Source organism: Musca domestica, unplaced genomic scaffold (assembly GCF_030504385.1).
Source record: "Musca domestica strain aabys unplaced genomic scaffold, Musca_domestica.polishedcontigs.V.1.1 15, whole genome shotgun sequence".
Classification (NCBI taxonomy): domain Eukaryota; kingdom Metazoa; phylum Arthropoda; class Insecta; order Diptera; family Muscidae; genus Musca; species Musca domestica.
Genome location: NW_026712207.1, coordinates 3,703,859 through 3,725,847, shown reverse-complemented (window position 1 = coordinate 3,725,847; position 21,989 = coordinate 3,703,859). Strand labels below are relative to the sequence as shown.

The 21,989-nt window shown below is 34.6% G+C and overlaps 1 protein-coding gene across 9 annotated transcripts in view; it reads left to right on the top strand.

Moving 5' to 3' along the window:
- The window catches only part of LOC101894603 (protein still life, isoforms C/SIF type 2), a 287,508-nt gene extending 268,162 nt beyond the window's left edge, over positions 1-19,346 (top strand). For 6 of the 9 annotated variants that reach the window (XM_059119545.1, XM_059119543.1, XM_059119548.1 and 3 more), the window contains 4 exons: positions 77-284; positions 351-585; positions 2,462-2,565; positions 17,560-19,345. In XM_059119545.1, coding sequence (XP_058975528.1) covers positions 77-284; positions 351-585; positions 2,462-2,565; positions 17,560-17,642 — 630 coding nt within the window. In that variant the 3' untranslated portion in view covers positions 17,643-19,345. Of the gene's footprint in view, positions 1-76; positions 285-350; positions 586-2,461; positions 2,566-17,559 lie in introns of all 9 variants that reach the window. The other 3 variants (XM_059119549.1, XM_059119550.1, XM_059119542.1) reach the window with 2 other exon arrangements.
- The last annotated feature ends 2,643 nt before the right edge of the window (positions 19,347-21,989 follow it).

The following is a 21,989-nucleotide window of genomic DNA, read 5'->3' as shown; positions in this document are numbered from 1 at the left end:
TCTATTTCTTGGCTCCTTTACTAACCGAATTATTGCTATATTCCTCTTCGCCCACCTCGCCACCACCATCTTGTAGATAACAATAATGCAGGGTTCCCAAACGCTGGGCAAGCCCAAGAAAAAATCCGGTTCCCAAAGACATTCGGCTGGCAACATAGATTATGATAACATCTCAGGTAGTCAAGAGGCAGAGGATGTACCATTCCAAGAGCATCATCAAATGCATCATACCCTACACACCTCCACTTTCCGTAGTCGTAGTAAAACCGTGGGCGATGCTTCAGGTAATCCCGACATGAGCTAGACCCCTTATTATTTTTTCATTTCATTATTTCCCTCGATTTTTGTAGATATTCTAGGCTCTGGCATGGACACACCCCAACAACAGCAGCAGCAACAAATCCATCTCCACTATCAGCAGCAGGTGCAGCAGCAACAACAACAACATCAGCAACAGTTACAATCCCAAAGTGACGTAGAACGCATGGATCCCGGCACCAAATCGGAAGGTGAAGAGGAATTCCAACAGGGTACGATTAAGACGAAAGCCTCCTTGGGAAGGACACCAAATCATTTGACATTAAGGTGAGTTCTCTCAGAGAATCGCTCTCTCGCTCTCACTCTCCCATTGACTATTGACTTTCAAATCAATGACTATTGACTTTGAAGTCAATGACTATTAACTTCCAAGGCAGTGACTATTGATTTCCAAGTCAATGACTTTTGACTTCCAAGTCAATGACTATTGACTTCCAAGTCAATGACTATTGTATTCCAAGTCAATGACTATTGACTTCCAAGTCAATGACTATTGACTTCCAAGTCAATGACTATTGACTTTCAAGTCCCTGGCTATTGACTCGCCAGGCATTGACTTTCTAACCAATGACTGTTGACTGTCAAGTCAATGTCGATTGACTTTCAAGTCAATGACTATGGACTTCCAAGTCAATAACTATTGACTTCCACGCCCATGACTATTGACTTCCAAGTCAATGACTATTGACTTCCAAGTCAATGACTATTGACTTCCAAGCCAATGACTATTGACTTCCAAGTCCATGACTACTGACTCCCAAGTCAATGACAATTGACTTCTAAGTCAATGACTATTGACTTCCAAGTCGATGACTATTGACTTCCAAGTCAATGACTATTGACTCCCAAGTCAATGACTATTGACTTCCAAGTCAATGACTATTGACTTCCAAGTCAATGACTATTGACTTCCAAGTCAATGACTATTGACTTCCAAGTCAATGACGATTGACTTCCAAGTCAATGACGATTGACTTCCAAGTCAATGACTATTGACTTCAAAGTCAATGACTATTGACTTCAAAGTCAATGACTATTGACTTCCAAGTCAATGAATATTGACTTTAAAGTACCTGGCTATTGACTCGCGAGGCATTGACGTTCTAACCAACTACTGTTGACTCCCAAGTCAATGTCGATTGACTTTCAAGTTAATTGCTATTGACTTCCAAGTCGTTGACTATTGACCTCCAAATCAATGCCTATTGACTCCGAAGTCAATGACTTGATTATTGACAAAGTCAATGGCAATTGTCCTCCCAGTCAATGAGTGTTGATTTCCAAACCCCTGACTATTGACTGCGAAGTCTATGGTAATTGACTTTCAAGTTAATGGCTCTATTGACTCCGCAGTCAATTTCTATTCTTTCCGATGTCATTTACTATTATTGTTGACTTCGAAGTATCTGACTATTGACTTCCGACTTCCGAGTCAATAAGAATTGACTTTCAAGTCAATGACTACTGGCCTATGAGTAAGAGAGTATTGACTCTGAAGTCAGTGACTTGATCATTGTCCAAATCAATGACTATTAACTTCTTAGTCAATAGTAGTACTCCGAGATCAAAGCCTATTGACTCTAAAGTCAATACCTATTAATTGGTTATTAATTCCGAGGTTTACCGACTATTGACTTCCAAGTCAATATCCATTGACTTCCAAATCAATAGCCATTGACTTCGAGGTCAATAGCCATTGACTCCGAATTCAATATCCATTGAATTCGAAATCAATACCCATTGTCTCCGAAGTCAAGTCAATAGCCATTGACTCCAAAGTCAATACCCATTGACTCCGCAGTCAATAGCCATTGACTCCGAAATGAATACCGATTGACTCCGAAGTCAATACGTATGCCGACTTTTGACTACCGAGGTAATAGATATTGAATTCGGAATCAACACTTAAAAGCTCGGAATTCCATACCAATTGACTACGAATTCAATACTTATCGACTTCGAAGTCAATACCTATTGACTCCTAAATTAATGCCTATTGACGTCGAAATCAATAGCTACTGGCCTCTCTCTCCCTCTATTTGCGAGTTCTGATATTTTATTCTCTTACACTCTTTTTGTGTAATTTTCTCTCTTCTAACCTCTAACATCTCTCTTTTCTCCCCCTCCTTTGATGTCATTTCAGTACGACATCGACGCTATCCGTTGGCAGTACCGGCAGCCAGGCACGTTTAATTCAATCATCACATCCTCCATCAACGTATCAACCAGTTCTTATGAAAGACTTAGGTAAGCGTAGCTCTATTTCTGAAGACTATGATAAAGATAATGGTAGGGTTACGGTGGAAGACGATCATGATGATAATGATGATGATGATGGTGATAATTGTAATGACCAAGATAATAATGTGGTTGTTGTTGAAGACAATGACTACGACAATGATGACAATGATAATCGAAATCAAAATCAAAATATTCGAAATATTCACGAGACAGATTCTCAAGCCACAGCAACAGCAAAAACAACACCAACAAATCTTAATTTAAGTCTAGGCAGTAGTGGCACTTCCTCCCAAACTCATCCCCCCGATAGTCAGCAATTCATTTCCTCCGGCAATCTGCATGCCATGCCGGGTAAATTTTCTCCTCGACAATCGCCCAATCGGGACGTGGAAGTTATTGAAATATTTAAGAGTGAAATAGATAGGATTAGTGCTGCCACGCAGCAGGTATCGGTTGTGCATTTTTCGTCGGGCAAAGAGTCTTCCAGGAAATCACCCTCGGCGGGACGTACTGCGGCGGAGAGCGTCATGGACGAACCGCCCAGTGTCCAGTATATGGATAAGCATTTGTGTGACCTACAACAGGATCGACTGAGTGAGACAGTGACGTGTGACATTGAGACGTATATGGCGAATTTGAAAGAGACCTCGTTGGAGGCCAGCGATTTGCAGATTGAGGGTAGTGATCAGCAACAAAATGATTCGAGCTTGAGTCCCGAGCCACAGACGGTGGTGGAGAATACCCAGCAAACGGTGACGGCTGATATAGAGTCGCCACCAAGACCCATTGTGGAATCGGATAGTACGGGCACCACCACCTATACTACTTCGGAAAAATCCGAAGATGAATCGGAGGGTGGTACCTCGGGGGCCTCCACAACCACGGCCCATCATGTGGTCATTGACAAAAAGGTAGATAAGGTTTTCAAATCCAAGTCATCCGAAAAAATTGCCAAGACTTCCAAGACCAGTTCCAGTGGCAGCAATGGCAGCAGCAGTGGTTCTGGCACTGGATCCAAAAGTAAACTAAAATCGCCGCGCCAAAACATCTACATTTCCCCGGATCGTTCCAAGTCGCAGGGTAGCTCCCCGGTACGCATTATCAAGATAAAATCACCACGCACCAGTCTAAGTGATCAGGGCAAACGTTTGAGTGTCAGCTCTAGTCGTGACTCATCCCAGGATAGGCTTTCGACGGGCCGGCGCACTCCCAGTCCCCGGCGGGCCTCCGATGGCGGTGGTGGCATTCTGAAACGTTCCGCAAGTCCCTCTGGAGGTATACTCAAACGTCCGCCCAGTCCTTCGAAATCCAAGAGTCCCGATCGCAGTTGTCTCAAGAAGTTGACACCCTCGCATGACTGTAGCATTGAGTCACTGTCACCTCACATTTCACCGCGCAATAGCATTGAGTATCTCTCACCGGATCGTTCCACAACCACCACTTGTACCATGTGCCAGCATCATGTCTCGCCACGCAATAGTTTTGACAGTCGCAGTTCGGAGCCAAATCTCGATTTTCCACGCTCCTCGCTGAAATCGCCTAGGGGTAGCTTCGAATCTCGCTCTCCCGATCGTGGTTTTGGGGGTTCGCGCAAACGCAGTGCTTCGGCCCATGCCCACATTGACAATGGCCACAAGGCAAAGGCCAACGAAGCTTACTACCAATACTATCCGATCTATGACAATCGCACTTGCAGCGATCATTATGTCTCGGTGAGACGTGATAGCGATCATCGTCCCGAAGGTCTACATCGGCGGGCCAGCAAGTCGCTGGAACGTTCCATGTCCCGTGACAGCACCACAAGTAGCTCATATCGTTATGGCGTCTCGCCCGATCGCTACTATGCCCCCATTTCGGATGCCATGAATGCTACAATGCGTTCCCAATCGGCGGAGAATACTTTCTCGTCGGCCTCACCCTATCGCCACGAACCCACACCCAGTGCATACTATCATTTTGGTGGTCCTTCGGCGACACTGCAGCAGCAATATGGCGGCATGTATCATGAGCCTCAGTGTCCCCATGACCGTTCCTCTTCGTATCAGCTAAGTTCTTCCGCTCCAGAGCACACCACATGCATGGATTGTCTATATCAGAAGAGACCATCCTAGCATAGGGGGCGCGTGCGACAGAGTCGTACGCGCAAGAAGGTACCCAGGGGGGCAGTGCTAATTCAAGGACCGGGTGGCATTAGTGGTATGTCGGGTCATGGTGAGACCTGTGATCCTAGCATGTTTAGTTCCCAGGCCACGTTGGTGCAGCACCAGCAGCAACAACAACAGCAACCCTCGGTCATGATGTCGCAACAGAGGTCTGGCGCGGGTGCCATGGGTGTGGGTGTGACTGTGGTTGGTGGCACACCCGACATGGGTGGTGGCGAGTGTGTTGATTGCCATGATTTTTATGAAATTCATGTTTAAATTGCAGGTGTCGACAGAGAGAAAGAGAGGCAGAAAGAGAGGTTGATCTATGATTTTTTAGCTAGGACTTGATCGCGACACTTGCAACTGGTTCCTAATACAGGGTATTTAATAACAGAATAGAGCATAAAAATTTATAGAGAAAACAAAAATCCAATACCTCAGCAGTTGCAGCATAAAAACACAGGAATATATACAACACACACAGACAGACACACACACACACGAAACTCTCTTCCCCGTAAATCTCTCTCTTAAAAAATAAATAAAAAAAAAAAAACAGAACCCCCCAAAAAGGAGTTCTAAAGAGAAATTCCCTTCACAAAGACAAAAATTAACACACAAAAATAAAAACACGTAATATAAATATCTCCAAGATAAAGTTAACATTAAATAAAATCGAAATAACAAAACAATTAAAAAACAATAAAATATGAAATATAATTGTACATTTAAAAAACAACTCGCATACTTAAAAAAATAATAATTCAATACAACAACTAAGCAGACAAGCTCTTATTGTGTAACATTGTCTCAAATTTACTCATGATAAGGACGGAAACTTCCGTTCGGAAAGACTTTATTTAAATTCCGCAATACTATGGAAAATTTATTTTTAGGTTTTTCAATCAGTTTTTCTCTCCAAAACCTTGATCACCAGAAGCTTCTACGACGATTTTGCAGTGTTCCGCATTCTATCTGCCCGTCTCTATAAATGACTCTAGCATGCGCTCACATCATCTTTTTTAAGCGCACGATAACTCTGGAAGGGAGTATTCGATTTGGTCCAAACTTGGTGCATCGTAATATTATTAAAAAACTTAGATCGAGTTCGGAGATGGGCAATATCTGTCCACTCCTTCTGGTACCTCCCCCACGAAAGACCGAATTTTTTCAAAATTATATTTTCTGCACAGAGAGGGAAGCGATAATACGATTTTGCTCCAACTTTGCAAATTCTAATATTTGCATCAGTGCTAGGTCTGGTGCGCAAATGGACAATATCGGGCCTCTCCTTCTGGTACCTCCCCCACAAATAGTCAAAATTTTAAATAATTACAACTAACATAAAATCTGATGTATTAGTCCGATTGTCTTGAAATTTCACACATCCCAATATTTATATCAACCCAAGGTCTGGTGCTAAGATCGAATATATCGGTCAACTCCATCTGGTACTTCCCCCACAAAGGGTCAAAATTTTGAATATTCATGAAGCTTGTAAAACGCGAAATTAACATCTGATTCCGACTCAGTCTTGGCACAGATCAATATTTCTATCAACATAAGATATATTATAAAGATGGTACAGATCGGACCTTTCCTTCTGGTACCTCCCCCACAAATGTTCAAAGTTTTATTGACCAAAACGATTATTAAATCCGAAATAAGCATCCGATTCTCTTCATATTTCACATACCCCATTATCTCTACTAAAACTAGATCTGATGAGAAGATGGGATATAACGGTCCACTCCTTCTGGTACCTCCTCTACGAAGAGTCAAATTTTTGAATATCTACGAAGCTTATAAAACGCGAAATTAACATTCGATTTCATTCAGACTTGGTACATCTCAATATTTCCATCAGCACAAGTTCTGTTATAAAGATTGTAGAAATCAGACCATTCCTTCTGGTAACTTCCCCACAAAGGGTCAAGGTTTTGAATAACAAAATCGATCGTAAAATCCGAAATAAGCATCCGGGTCTCTTGGAACACGTTCAAAACCCCATTGGTAGAACACACACATGGACATAAAAATCGGCAAAAGAAATAAATTTATTTTGACACTCTCTGTCACTTTTGGGCAAACTCTTACTCTTTTTTCGTAAATGTTGACTCCAACTCTTAAAATTTCTTGTAAAACTCCTACTCATCGATGTATTCTCTCTATCGAGTTTTTTTTTTTTTTTTTTTTTGAATTTATGGGTTCGACCATCCATTATCAGTATTTTGATGATTAAGCGACATTATTCGGAGTTCTTTCAAATTTCGTATTTAGAGTTCGTAATGGGAACTGTTATACTCTATGCCAGAAAATTGTCTAAGCAGGTCCACGTCTTCGTATAGCCACGTCTTCGGTTTTTGGTGATTTTAGGTACATTATTTACCGTAGTTTTTTTTTTTCAAGTTTCGTATTTGAATATTGTAATGGCCTATGACAAAAGTTCCCTATGCAAGTCCACGTCTGCTTATAGACCCTAATATGACGGCGACTTCCTATATTTGATATTTTTAAGAAATTTAATAAAATTTTTAAGGGATTTTATTTTTTCGAAAATTTTCAAACTCGTTTTCTGGCAATTCCTTCTCATAGTATCAATAGAAAAACCTATCAATCGATATCACCTTTAAAAATATATCGATAATGTCATCGATTGTTTGCCAGCTCAGATGTGAAGTCATTATCTTTTATCAAAAAATGTAGCAAACTTACCAAATTAAAAATTTTTGGATCATCCGGATTTTGTCTTAATTATAGAATTTGATTTGTAATCCGCATTTGCTGGACTTAACTCATACGAAGGCACACATTTCAGTGGATAACAAAATTTTGGCTCCTTTGTCTATAAAATGGTCCTCCTCTTGGACGTTTTTTTTTTTTTTTGCTTGAAAAACTGACTATTTTCAATTCATGACCTTCTCGACCTGGATTGTCTCCAGACATATTCTTTATTTGAAAGTTCTTAGCGAATTGCGTGGCCGCTTTAATGGGATTTTTATTCGATCCATTTGAACAACTATTAACAGTCGCAGGTTTATACGACATTTTCCACTGTTTAGGCATTGAGGATATTTTTTTATATATTTTTTATTTTAATTTACTTATTTTATTTTTTATTTTTATTATTATTATTATTTTTTTCCTCTCTACATCTCAATGTCCAAGTATTGTCGATTATTTCTGTTTTTTTAATCCGACCCAATCCATCCATTTCGACCCATTTCGGCAACTGTAAACAGTGTAGATATCTGGTTCATACGACATTTCCACTGTTTAAGCATTGCGGATATTTTTTTATTAATTTTTTACTTTTTTTTAAATTATTTATTTATTTTTTTTTATTTGGTATTCGAACACGTACTTTCTCTTTTCGGTGTTCAAGTATTGCAGATTATTTATTTTTTTAAACCGATTTGACCATCCATTACGACCCATTTCGGCAACTGTAAAGAGTCTAGGTCACTGTTTTATACGACATTTTTCACTGGCTTAGGCATTGCGGAATTTTTTATTTTTATTTGTTTATATATATTTTTTATTTATTTTTTTTTTTATTTATTTATTTATTATTTATTTTTTTGTTTTGTGATCCGGCCACGTATTTGCTCTCCACTTCTCAATGTCCAAGTATTGCAGATTATTTATTTTTATATCCAATTCTATTCTCCTCCTGGAAATGATGATCACTTTGTTGAGACAATGTTACACAATAAGAATTCAATTTTAAAATATCCCCATAAAAAAACTGAAAATAAAAGAGAAAAATAAACGGTTTATTAAAAGACAACGTTTTAAGACAAAGAAATCAAAACAAAAAAATACAAAAATAAAATAACATAAAAACAGGCTTTTGCAAGCAATACAATCAAAATTATTACGTAATCAAATGGTGAATACCAACAACAATAAAAGTATAAAACCAAACAAATAACAACTATACCAAAAAAATAATAAAAATAAAAAACAGTATCAACATAAAAATAACAACAACAATAGCAAAACAAGAATAATAACAAAAACAACAAATCAAATAGTAAAATAATATTCAAAATGTGTTAATCAAACCAAAAAAAAAAAAAAGAAAACGGAATAAAATAAAATAAAATAAAAAATCAATTACGTAACGCAACGTAATGTACGTAACGTAAATCTCGTAAATGTCGTAACGTAAAGTAACATAATACAACGTAACACAAATCAAACATAACTCCAATTACACAATACAGATAAACAAAAACGACACACATACAGGGTGAGATAAAAATAAAACTGCAACAAAGTCAAACGCCATAATTTTTACCCTTTTTTATATTTTATTAAATGAAGGCAAAAAATTTCGGAAATAGCATCAAATTTTAGAATAAGATTAGATTTGTTCGAAGTGGTCACCTTTGGCACGAATTATGGCCTTCAAACGGCCCATGAAACCATCACACGCTGCCCGAATGTTCCTCTGCGGTATTTTGGCCCATTCCCGGCGAAGCGCTTGCTTGAGTTGATCGACACTTCGGTTCTTTTATTGCCAACCTTGCTTTCCAAAATACTCCAGACACAATAGTCCAACGGATTGGTATCCGGAGATTTTGGTGGCCATTGGGCGCTGGAAATGAAGCTTGATACCTTATTTTGTAACCCTTCTTGGGTGGCACGTGCTGAGTTGCGATGGTGTTGAGTCCTGTTGGAATGTCCAAGGTCTGCGGCCAAAATGTTTGCATGCCCAAGGCTTTAATACACCCTCCAGAATATTTTCGCCATAATATTCGGCATTTATTCTGATGTCACGGTCGATTAATACAAGTGGAGAGCGACCATCGGCTTTTGCGACCACACACCATGGCCGGCTCTTGAGTTCTGTTGGCCAAGGGAAGTTGCACATTTTCAGCAGACCTCTTTGGCAAGAAAAAAACACGATCATTTTGTTTGTTTACAAACTGCTGGACAACGAATGTTTTCTCAGCGGAGACGAAGAAAACCAAATTCGGCCGGTTAACCACTCTCGGCCAAGCGAAGCAACTCTTTAGCCCTTTTGAGTCTATTTTCTTTCTGTTGCTGGAATAAATTTAACAGCTGTCCGATGAGTGGCTTAGAAATGACAGTAGTCTGAAGTTGGTTGCGGTTTTTTCATCTCATCCTGTACACCCAGACACACAGAAAAAAATACACTTAGAAAAAAATATTGAAAATAAATTAATGAAAATTTTAGTATTTAAGTAATTGAAAAATAACTGAACTTTTAAGGACAAGGGCATAGGATAACTGAAAATAAATAAATTTGAAATGCAAGAATTGAGTGACTTCTTTTTCCAGTTGTGTTCAAAAGCGAGCGTGAATAGATTAAATTTTTAATAGGAAAAACAAAATCAAATAAAGATAAAATAATAATAAATTGAAATCGATCAAAATACAATGCCAGATTGAGGGCAATAAACTGTAGTTAGGATCGTACATATCATGTCTCTGGATAGCTAGATAGACAGATAGTAAAAAAAAAATATTTAAAGGAATGGCAGACAGAGAGATACCCTAAATACCCTTTCATGCCTTTGTTTGGCGATTCCCTGGAAGGAGGAGAAAATTTACAAAGGCTTTTGAAATATGGCTTTTTTGAAAAAAAAAATCGCATTTGTTTTGTTTAGTAAAATAAATTTAGTAATTAATGGAATTAAAAGAAATTTTTTTCAAATTGAAAAAAAGATCCCTATGTTTGTGATAAAAAAACGACTCTTGTGATGGTTTATTTTTCCTCTCTCTTTAAGTTTATGGAGGAAATGAATTGCATTCCCTTAGGTGTTCCCTTGAGAATTGAAAAAATTAAAAAAAAAACTTTACTTAGTATTGCGCTCAAAATCCCCAATCCCATACCTTATATCTTCCCCATTAAAAAAATATTTAAAAAAAAAATTACATAAAAATCACAAAAGCAATGTTTTGCCGAACCCCATTTATTTGAATTAAATTTTATAATATTTAACATTTATTTGTCTATTTTTACATATTTAATAATAAAAAAAAATATTATATATATATATTTATTTACCTATATACAACATTTAAAAAAAACATACGTACACTATTTATTGATACCAACAACAATTTATGTTCAACAACAAAAAAATAATTTTTTTTAAAAAAAAGGATAAAAAAATTAAATTTAGTAACAAAAAAAAACAATCTGTAGTGTTGGTTGGCATCGCTTGAGAGAGAATTTTGTTTGTAATCAAAATACAAAAACAAAAAAAAAATGCACAATTTAATATTGGAATTGATTTGTGTTCATTTGTTTCGTTTCGTTGTTTAATTGTCAATGAACGCCTTAGTCAACATTTTTTTTTAAATTTCTAGTCAAAGTCGTGCAGAAAACAGCAAAACTATTTTTCACTTTCTGTAACCTAAGCAAGCAAGCAAGTAAACTAAACTAAAAAAAAGAAACTCAACCAAAAAAAAAAAAAAAAAAACAACAACAAAGCAAACAAAACTTTTTTTAAATATTATGTCTTATGGTTAACACACCTCCTCCTTGTAAGCAAACTCTGTAAAGCAAAAGTAAAAGAAAAGAAGGAACGTAAAAAACCAAATTTCTAAAAATCGCTAAAAAGGCAACACCAATTTCCCCCCTCACACCATCACATTTGATAACTCTGCAAATTCCCCCGCCTTGCAGATCTTCTAAGTGTTTTAATATCGCCAAATCAATCACAATCTAAAAAGAGTAATCACCTGGCCACCATCCAACACCCACCCACCCACTCTATCTTCTCTCACTCCCATTCACATGTAGTTTGTTTACAATTCTCTCTCACTTTCTTGTAAAAATTTGAGACAACTTTTGCTTCTCTATCTCTCTCTCTCTTTTCATCTATCGGTCATCATGTCGTCTAACACATCAACGATCTCTACATACAAAAATGCTTTTTTTGTATGTAATTCTATTGTATATTCATATTTGCTTTTGTAATAATTAAGTTTGCTTTAACATAGTCATAAACACATTTATTCTGTACACTAAAATATTTTTAAAAAATTAACTCATTTTTATTACCATTATTTCTTATTTGACCAAAAATCTCTTAATTTTTTTACCGTGCAATCGATAGAGAATATCATTCATACGAACACACCGTAACATTACATGGCCAACAACACACAGCAATGTCGTGGAGAGAGTAATATTTTCTAATATGAAAAATACATTGAGAAGAGAACAACATATTTTTCTCTTGAAATGTTTCCGTTAGACTGGTGATGAATACAGTCAAGAGAAAACTGAGTAATTGGAATACAGTTATGGGTTAACATAGATGGGCAAAAAAAATGAAAGAGAAATGATTAAGAGAATTTTGAAATAAGTTTCCTGTGTTGAATTTTTACATCTTCAATCATTTACAAAAAAAACAAAACAAATTAGCTCAAAAATTATTTTATAGAAAAAAAAATATTGGTATTTGTCTGTCAATTGATGTTTTATTAATGGCAGAGAGTAAGAGAGATAAATGCTTGAGTGCGTACATGTATGTATGATAAATTCTTCAATTCTCTTATTCCGTTAGTCAGGAGTCAGATATATTGAACTCCATTGAAGAGAAAGTAAATGATTGGTAATAATGCTATCAAGAGAAGAGCTAACTGAATCCAATCATAGACAAATTAAGATATAGACAACGAAAAGTTAGTTTGGTCTTTTTTTCCAGGTGGCTCTCATCATGTTTTGCATAGTCAACATGCTCATTTACGCGTTCAAGCCGCTCGACTTCGAAAACACATTTCATCGTTTTTCAAGGATTTCACTTGATTATTCCGGAATTTTTTGATGTCATCTCGTAATTTTCACATTTATTTTATTATGGAACAATTTCCAACTGACAAATATCCTACAGTTTTTGTTATTTTTAACGTTTTAGAATTGAGTGACTTCAATATTCCCACTCAAACCCCTGAAACGATATAGACGACATCTGCTGATTCGATTTTTTTCGAAGATAAACGGTGAGAGCATTTCGTTGTCTATATTTTCATTTGTCTATGATCCAATGCAATTCTGAGCTGAATCAAAAAAAAAAAAAATACGTTCTGTAAACGAAAAAGTACAGCTTTTTCAAATGTAAACCTAAACATTTATAAAAAAAATTCGAGGAATCCTTTTGTAATTCTGAGCATTCGTAACATTTCATTTAAATTCGAATTATTTCATTCGCAAATCCAATTATTCCATATTCAAATTATTCTATTGGGAATTTGAATTATTTTTGGCTTTGTATTTACTTTTTCGAATTAAAAATAAAATGATTCGAATTACAAGTTGAACAATTCGAATTGTTAATGGAATAATTCGAATAAAAAAGGAAAAATTCAAATTACAAATAAAATATCTCGAACTTCGAAAGGAATTCTTAGGAATTTTAAATGATTTGAATTTGAAAATTAAATTTTAAACGTTTCGAATTACAAATGGAATTCTCGAATTTCAACAAAAAATTTTTGAATTACATCTGAAAAGGGTTGTAGGAAATCTCGTTGGCAAACTTCTAGAGAGAGAGACAACTAATAATGACAGCAAATGATGTTCTCTTTACACATTTTTTAATAGTCAAATTTGGCCGATTTAAGAAAAAAGACAGTAGAATGGTTTTTGGTTTATTTCAAAGCAGAGCCAGGCGATTAGAGTTTTAACCCCTCCTCCTGCCTTCTGCCCGTAGTGGCTTTGGGCACCTAAACGCATTTCAAATCTGCAATATCTAAAGAGGAGATATAATGTTGGGGATTTGGACAGTTGGAACTGTTCTGTCTTTGGTGCAGGTATCATAGAATCTCGTAATAAAGAATGTTTTAAAAGTGGGTGGAGTATAAATGAAATTCTTATTCAGAAATACAGAAATTGAGACTAGGTAATTTCTCCAAATTGACTCCAGAGGCCTATATGAATTAATCTTATTTTGAATGTCCTTGGTGGTGCTAGAAACATTTTCTGAAATGTAGAAAATGAAGAAGATTTTAGAGGGGTATATTTTAACAAGAGCGGTGCGTTTTATTCCCTGCCATATCTTTTGATTGTGTTTTTGGGGCTGAAGCACATATAAAAGAAGTTATGAGGGCTTTAGATGTTATGCTTGGATCATGGAAGGCGAAAACTGTCGGGTATCATATAATTTTTCTACATCTTAGGTCCTACACAGAGCTGTCGTTTTCGTCTCTGCAAGAATCAAAGCTATCTAGTTTACTTCATGTAAAGTTCGTCAATATTGACTCCATGGGACGGGATGGCGGGCAACGTTAATAAAACCCTAATCTTTTGATTTAAGTTTTCGACTTGGTGACCAGAATTTCTTATTTGATTATGCCTGGATCGCTGGTATCGAAGACCATGTATAAATCCAAGGATACGACTATGATACGTTCGGAAGATTACATTTGATTTAGACCATTTGCAAGACAATTATTGAAATTTAATTTTTTATGAAAGCAGGAATAATTATTATGTTTTCCAACGCATTCTGAGAATTCAAAGTAAAACCTGTTTATACAACCTAAAAATCGGTATTTTCCCGCTGAATTTACAGTATCCAAATACTGTTAAATCTCTTGAGAAACATAAAGACATTAAAATTGTCCACCAAACTATATAGAATAAATTTTTGTAATATAGGATCGGCAAGGAAACTTACTTCCCTTAGCATTTAACGTAACGTATTTACCTATGCAAAAATTTACCAAAACCAAATATTCCAAATTAAAACTTGTGGCCGTTGAATATTTCTATATTAAATAACTTATTAATTAAACGGAGGTACTTAAAAAAATCTAAATTATTTTCAATTTAAATAATGCAAACTAAAATGTTCAATTAAAGAAGTTTTTCAGATGAGAAACTTAATTTTTTCTGACACCTGGGCCATAAAACACCTAATACTTCATGCAACAGTCTCAAAACCATTTAACATTCAATCGCTTTTCATTATCACCATTATTGTTCTATTCAGTTTCTTATTTGTCATACAAATTAAATGTTGGCATAATGATTCATATCACAATTAGTTAACAAAGAAAAAAAAAAGAAAAACCAAACTAAGGAAACAACAAAAACAAATTATAAATTAACGGATTTAATAAAGCGGTTTCAGTATTCAATTATACACAGAAAGTTAACAAAGCCCTAAAAATCAAATTAAATTAATTTAAATTAAATTAGATGAAATGAAGAGACATATGAAAACGAGCAAATAATTCCTAAGAGACAAGCGATGTCAACATTTTAATCACTCTCATGTACTTACCACCACCTCCTTTTTCGTTACTTTTTGCATCACCTTAATTAGTATGGACATTTCTCTATCACATATTGCTCGAATTTGGTTTTTACTCTTTAGTATATCTCGATTGTTTTATTATTTTTTTTTAATCACCATAATCATCTGAAATGAGAGTAATGTTTAAGGCATGTTATTTTTGTGATTAAATATATATTTCGTTTTAATTTTTATTTCATTCTCATAAACATATTTACACGCTATACATGACATACAACACAACATATCTGAAGATATTTATTATGTGTTTGATCGAATTGTAGCTATTAGAAGGATTATTCATTTATTATATTATTTCTCTAGTTTTTTTTTTGAAGAAAGTTATTGCAAGAGAAAAATTAAGAGAAAATATTCATGAAGAGAAAACTATATTATTGACGTTTTTATTAAAGAGAGTCGGAATAACGAAGGAAAACATTTTTTCTCTTATGTCAAAAAAATATGGAAGAATTTGCCTGACATCATATGTGGCCTGATATCAGACACTCAAATCATCACTGAAACAACTAAGAGTTTCTTAAAGAGAAGGGATATAGAAGGGTGCAATTTTCCGTAAAAAAAACTTCCATCAACTCACATTTTGGCATAGAGCATAGATGGGCAAAGTAAGGAAAGAGAAGAATAGGAGACAGCAACCCTAACGTGCATACTTGCCCATCTACGGTATAGAGAGAGAGAGAGAGATGGGAAAGGAAAGAGTAATATTTTCTTCGCCCTATTGAAACTTCAGGCCACTTCAGCGAAAAACAGACAAATTTTTGGTACAATAAGCGGGAGATAATTGAGAGATCTTTTCCAATCTTTTTCCTAACGAAGAGCTAAGTAAAGAGCGCAAAAGTGCTTCTCACAGAAAAGAGAGTGCTTGGGGAGAAAATTAGCAATGGAAAAGTGTTGCCACTGAGCTCTGAACTTTCAGGCCAGAAAACTGAAAACAAGCTTTCTCTCTCTCTCTCTTAAAAAACAAACTATTTTTTTTGTTATAGAGAGAGAGAAAAGGAAAGAGTAATTCCTTTGATTTCCTTGAAAATCAAAGCAAAGATCATAGAAAGGTTTCTCACAGGATTGATTTACGAGGAAAAGACCCTCCTCTTTACCAGCACTGCTCAAAACCGCGTGCAAAAGGGATTATTATCAAAAATTATAAATAAAGCTAATAACTGCAAAAAATGCAAGAATTATGTTTTGATACTGATTTTTTAATAATAAAAAAATTGGACTGGTGGGCGATATCTGGTTCTTAAGCAGCACTGCCTTTGCTTACCAAGAAAATTGATAGTGGATATAAGGAAGGCTAGGTGATTGCAATCACACTCTTTGATCTTTCAATCAAAGGAAGTTTTCTTAAAAAGTTTTGTTATAGAGAGAGGGAGAGAATAAGAGAGCGACATTTTTCCATTTTCTACTCTCAATTCGACTTCAGTAAAGAGTAAAGCAAAGAACACAGAATGACTTCTCGCTAGAGAGAAACTACATGGATGTGAGCAACGAAAAAGTGACGTCCTTACGTCTCCTGACGTCGGTCGTCTCCTATCAAGAAATCTGAAACATGAGAGATAGAACTCAAGATTATTTCAATCTCACTCTCAGTCCCTTTCTTTAAGCTTTCTTAAGGACAATCACTCGTTTAAGAGAGAGGATATGAGAGAGTAGTATTTTTTCTCATCTTCTTAATCACAATGTGATTCCTAATCTCTCATCCTCTTAGAAAGCTTTCTTAAAGACAATCACTCGTTTTGGTAAAAGAGAGAGGATATAAAAGAGTGATATTTTTTTCTCTTTTTCTTAATCTCAATTTAATTTCAAAGAAGACCTAGGTCAAGACCGCAAATTAGTCAAATATCAATTGGAGCTTTTTCGCCCAATCTTGCTTCAATGGAATTCGTGATTGAAACGCCAACAATTTGAGAGATATGAAGTCAGTGCTTTGTGAGAGAAATAAGAAGAGCAAAGAAAAATGTTCTTCATTGCACACATCCTCTCTCTCTTTCTCTCTCTCCAACCCATGAACTCAGTTTTCGCCCAGAAAATCGCTCTGTATGATCGAACCGAAGAATGTCTTCCATGGAGTGCCCTCCTAGAATATTTTACGCTTTTTGGGAGAGTGGTGAGACCTTTGAGTAAATTTCAGTTCTCTCAACTTAGTTATCAAAGAGACCTTTGACTTTATTCAGCGGGAAAGTGTTGTACCACTACTAACTACAGGTTTAAAGGGAAAGTAAACATATTTTCTCCCGTGTGACACTTTCTCTTGCAGCCAAGAGTAATGTGCCCCTCTCCCTCTCTTTGTTCACGTTTTCTCTTTAAATTTATTTTCTCTTTATCGAAGCAACTATCATTCTTAACTAACAACAAAAATTGGCAAATAATACAAATTTTATTAATTTTCTTTTATAAATTTTGATTTTGAAAAATTATTATTTGTAGTTAAATCGTTTCTTTTTCAAATTATCCAAAATTCTTTCAAAAACCAAAAAGCAAAAAAAAATCGAAAAAACCAAAACATTTTTCATATGATTTCCACATTTCTTTCTTTTCTTTCATTTTTATTATAGGGTCCCCGGTGTGGAAACCACGAGACATGATAAACTTAGGCGATGCCCCCTCAACGTCACGCAAAGACGGTTCCAAAAATTAATTTTCATAGAGAAACCAAAAGCAAAACAAAAAGAAAAACAAAATTATGGAAATTAGAAGTTAATGTAACAAGAACAACAACAATAAATTAAACAAACGAACAGTAAAAAACAGAAAAAAAGAAAACCAAAAAATTAATAAAATAAAATCACAGAAAAATGATGTATACCACAACAACAACAAGAAAAAAAACGAAAGAGAAAAAATAACCAAAAGATAGAAAAGAAAAAAGCAAGGCACTTGAAACCGAAACCAAGAGCAGAGCAAAGCAAATCAACTTGAAATTCCTATTAGAAAAATTGTCCCCTCCACTCCCCCCAGAAACCCCCAGAATACAGGCAAGCCAAGACAAAATGAAACTTAGTTGAAATTCAACTATATAGGGGGAGAACCTCCCCCTATGATCCGCATTCATCGAGGAATTATGTATAAACTAAGGCAATATTGAGACAGTTATATATGTAAACCTACCCCCCAACCCCTAAGCCCTTAACAATTTCCAACAACATCAGAAAATGAATTTTTCCAATAGAAAATGGAAAAAACTTAGCCACAAATTGAGGAAAGCAGCAGCAGAAGAGACAGTAATAAATTAAAACAAAAAAAAATAAATAAACCAAAAAATAAGAAAAACAAGAAGAATCTTACATTTTAATTACATATAGCATAGCATTAAGTAACGAAATGTCAAAAAACAAAACCAAAACAACAACAAAATAGCAAATGTTATTTTTCAAATAATAAAAGAAAAAAATTAAACAAAATTGATAACTAAATAAATTAATTGAATCACAACAACACAAAACCAACCACAAACAAAATAAGAAAATTCAAAATAAAAACAAAACCCGAAAAAATAGCAATGTATTGTCAAACCAAAACAAACCAATAATAATAATAACAACAACAATTTGATCGTAATGCATTTGTTTCTGAAAAGACTTGAACATTAATTTTATATAAAAACCAAAAAAAAAAATGAAAAACCAACAACAAACAAAAGATTGAAACAACAAAAACATGTGAAATCAATTCGATATGAAAGTATTAAAACCCAGAACATTAAATATAAACATAGCATTAAAACGGAAAACAGACACACACATATTTACACACAAACATGTGGAATATGCAATTTTTGGGATTAAGAAGAGTTAAAGAGAAAGAGCAACTAAAGAGAGTGCTCTTGACTCACAACTTTTATTACAACAATATCTTTCAAATACATCCCTTACAACTGCATATTCCACATCATCTTTCTCTCTCTTTCGCAGTGTATGTGTGTGTTAAACTCTCTGCCCCTTTCTCCCTGAGAATTATAAACGTTAAACCAACCATCATTCTCTCACCACACAAAAACGAAGAAAACATGCATACCTTTTCCTCTTACTTTTTGTTATCACTCTCACTCACCCAAAAAACCAAGAGAATTGAGAAACCCCCATGTTAATGTTAAAAGAGACTGCACGAGAGAATGACAACATTTGCCTATTGCTCCAGTTTAACATTGACCCATTAATTAATGAATGTAACGCCGAAAAGAAATCAACAAATTGTGCTCATTTCACGAACAAAAAAGAAAAATTGTTTTCATTTTTTTTTTTTGAAAATTGAATTAGTTATTAAATAAAGAAATTTATGTATCTCATAAAAGAAAATTGGCTGTTTTTTTTATTAATTATTTTGGAAAGAAAACGAAATTTATTTTTTTTCAATATTATTAACAATGGGAAGATTACTATCCGCTTTTTTTAAATATAATTTGAAACATTTAAATAGCAACTGGTACCAATTCATTTTAGAATTTATTTTTGCAATTTGTGAAATATTTTGAAGAAAATTTTGATTTACAAATGATTCGTTTTTTAATTCGATTTATTTCGTTCGAAATTTTCTATTCGTTATTCAAGTTCTGATTTGTAAATTGAGAATTTTGTTTGAAATTCCTTTAGAATTTAGGATTTGTAATTCGAATTATTTCATTTGAATTACGCCATTTTATGTTCGAATCATTTTATTTGTAATTCGAAAAAGGAAATATAAAGACAATTCAAAAAATGTATTTTTTTTTGTTTTGAATTCGAATTTTAATGTCTTGAATTGCGAATGAAATTCTCGAAATAGAAACCGTCAATAGAATAATTCGAATTTTAAATTGAAAAATTCAAATTTTAAATGAAACAATTCGAATTTGAAATGGATTGCAACGAATTATAAATAGAATTCCCAAATTTACATTGAAATAATTCGAATTTCAAATAAAATAAATCGAATTTCAAATAAAATAATTTGAATTTCCAATAGAAAACTTCGAATTTCAAATAGAATAATTCAGATTTCGAATGAAATACTTCCAATTTTGAAATGCAATGGAACGGATTCCCATTTACTCAAATGCTTCAAATTACAAATGGAATAATTCGGTATTCAAATCGAATGTTACGACTTACAAACATAATTCCCGAAATCGAATTGAATGCATATAAACTACAAATAAAATGCTCGAATTTGCAATTAAAATAAATTTATAAATTTATAAAAATTAAATAAATTTATAAATTTATAATGTTTCGAATATTCATTCTGGAGACAGAATTTTGAACATCTATAACAAAAAAAATATTGAATGCTGGAAAAAATGCTTTATCCAGGATGTTAGAACCAGTCCAGTCCTTCAGTGTTGGAAACCCGCAGTAGCTCCCGAATGTGTTAAAGTTTTTGAATAGAAAATGGGCCAATTAGGTCAAGGCATTTGGTGTGTCACCAAATTAAAATTATTTGAAGTGTTTTTGACATATTAAAACAAATAAAAGGGAAGGAATTTGACAATATTCAAAAAAAATCCGTTAAAAATTCTGTTAAAATCTTGAAAATGCGGAATGTAGCCGTTATATTAGGGGCTATACGCCGACGTAGACCCGCATAGGCAACTTTTGTCATAAGCCATTATAATATTCAAATGGGAAACTTCAAAAAAATCGGTGAATAGTATATCTAAAATCATCAAAATACCGAATATCTGGAGGTACCGTTATATGGGGGCTATACGAAGGCGTGGACCTGCACAGACAATTTTCTGTCTTAGGTTGTAGTATCTATTACGAACTTCAAATACAAATTTGAAACAATTCCGGTGAATAATGTTGCTAAAATCGTCAAAATATCGAATATCGGGAGCTGCCGTTATATGGAGTATATACGAAGACGTGGACCTACCTGCACAGACAAATTTCTGTCTTAGGCTGTAGTATCCATTATGAACTTCAAATTCTAAATTTGAAACAATTCCGGTGAATAATGTCACTTAAATCACCAAAATACCAAACATAGACAAGTACTATTGTATGGGAGCTGTACTAAAACATGGTCCATTTTCAATTCCAAAAGTTCTGCAGACATTTTATCAACCTACTTAATTTCGTTCGTATACTAGATTGATTTCAACAGACGGACGGACATCGTTAAATCGGCATAGAATTTTATGCTAAACAAGAATATATATGCTTTGTGGGGTCTAAAATGTATATTTCGAGGTGTTACAAACGGAATGACCAACTTAATATACCCTCTAAACTATGGTGGAGGGTGAACTACATTTGAATAACTTGTGAAGACAGAATATGGAATATCGGTAAAATTGGTTTTATTTAATAAATTTGTACACGCTCCACCACAAAACGCAGGATACACAGGATACATTATTGAAAGTATTGCAATAGTCTCAGGTGTATCTTTAACCGAATTGTGTTCGCAGAGAAAAAACATTTGAAAAAAAATCCCTTATATGTCCCGATCCTTGGATATTAATGTTATTCTTGAAGTTTGACATCGACCAGCACGAAAATGGAGTCGACTGTGTGGGAAGCCGGACGTGTTTCATAGCTTCCGAACGGATTGAAGTATGTGGTATGTGGATTGCATCATCTCCTCCAATATATTTTAAGACGGACATTTTTTTCACGGTAAATCGATTGAAAATATTTTTGATAGTCTCAGATGTATCTTTATCCGAATTGTGTTCGCAGAGAAATCATTTGAAAAAAATTCATTTTAGGTCCCGATCCTGGGGATAAAAATTTCTCCGTTTTCCTTACTTCAACATAACAGTTCCATTCGATTAAAGGTATTGTGAGGTGATTTTCAAAACCTATTTTCAACTCAATTAACCATCAATTGGCATGTTGTGTTAACTGAGGATAAGAAATCTCCTCTTTAACTTCGATTTCAATGCGCTAATCATGTGTTTCCGGAGTTTTGGATATATTTATCAAACTTTTTAACCGTTAATTGATTTTATTGCCAAAAAAATCTGTCAATATAGGTCCACTTTTTTTGGTACAACTCCTAC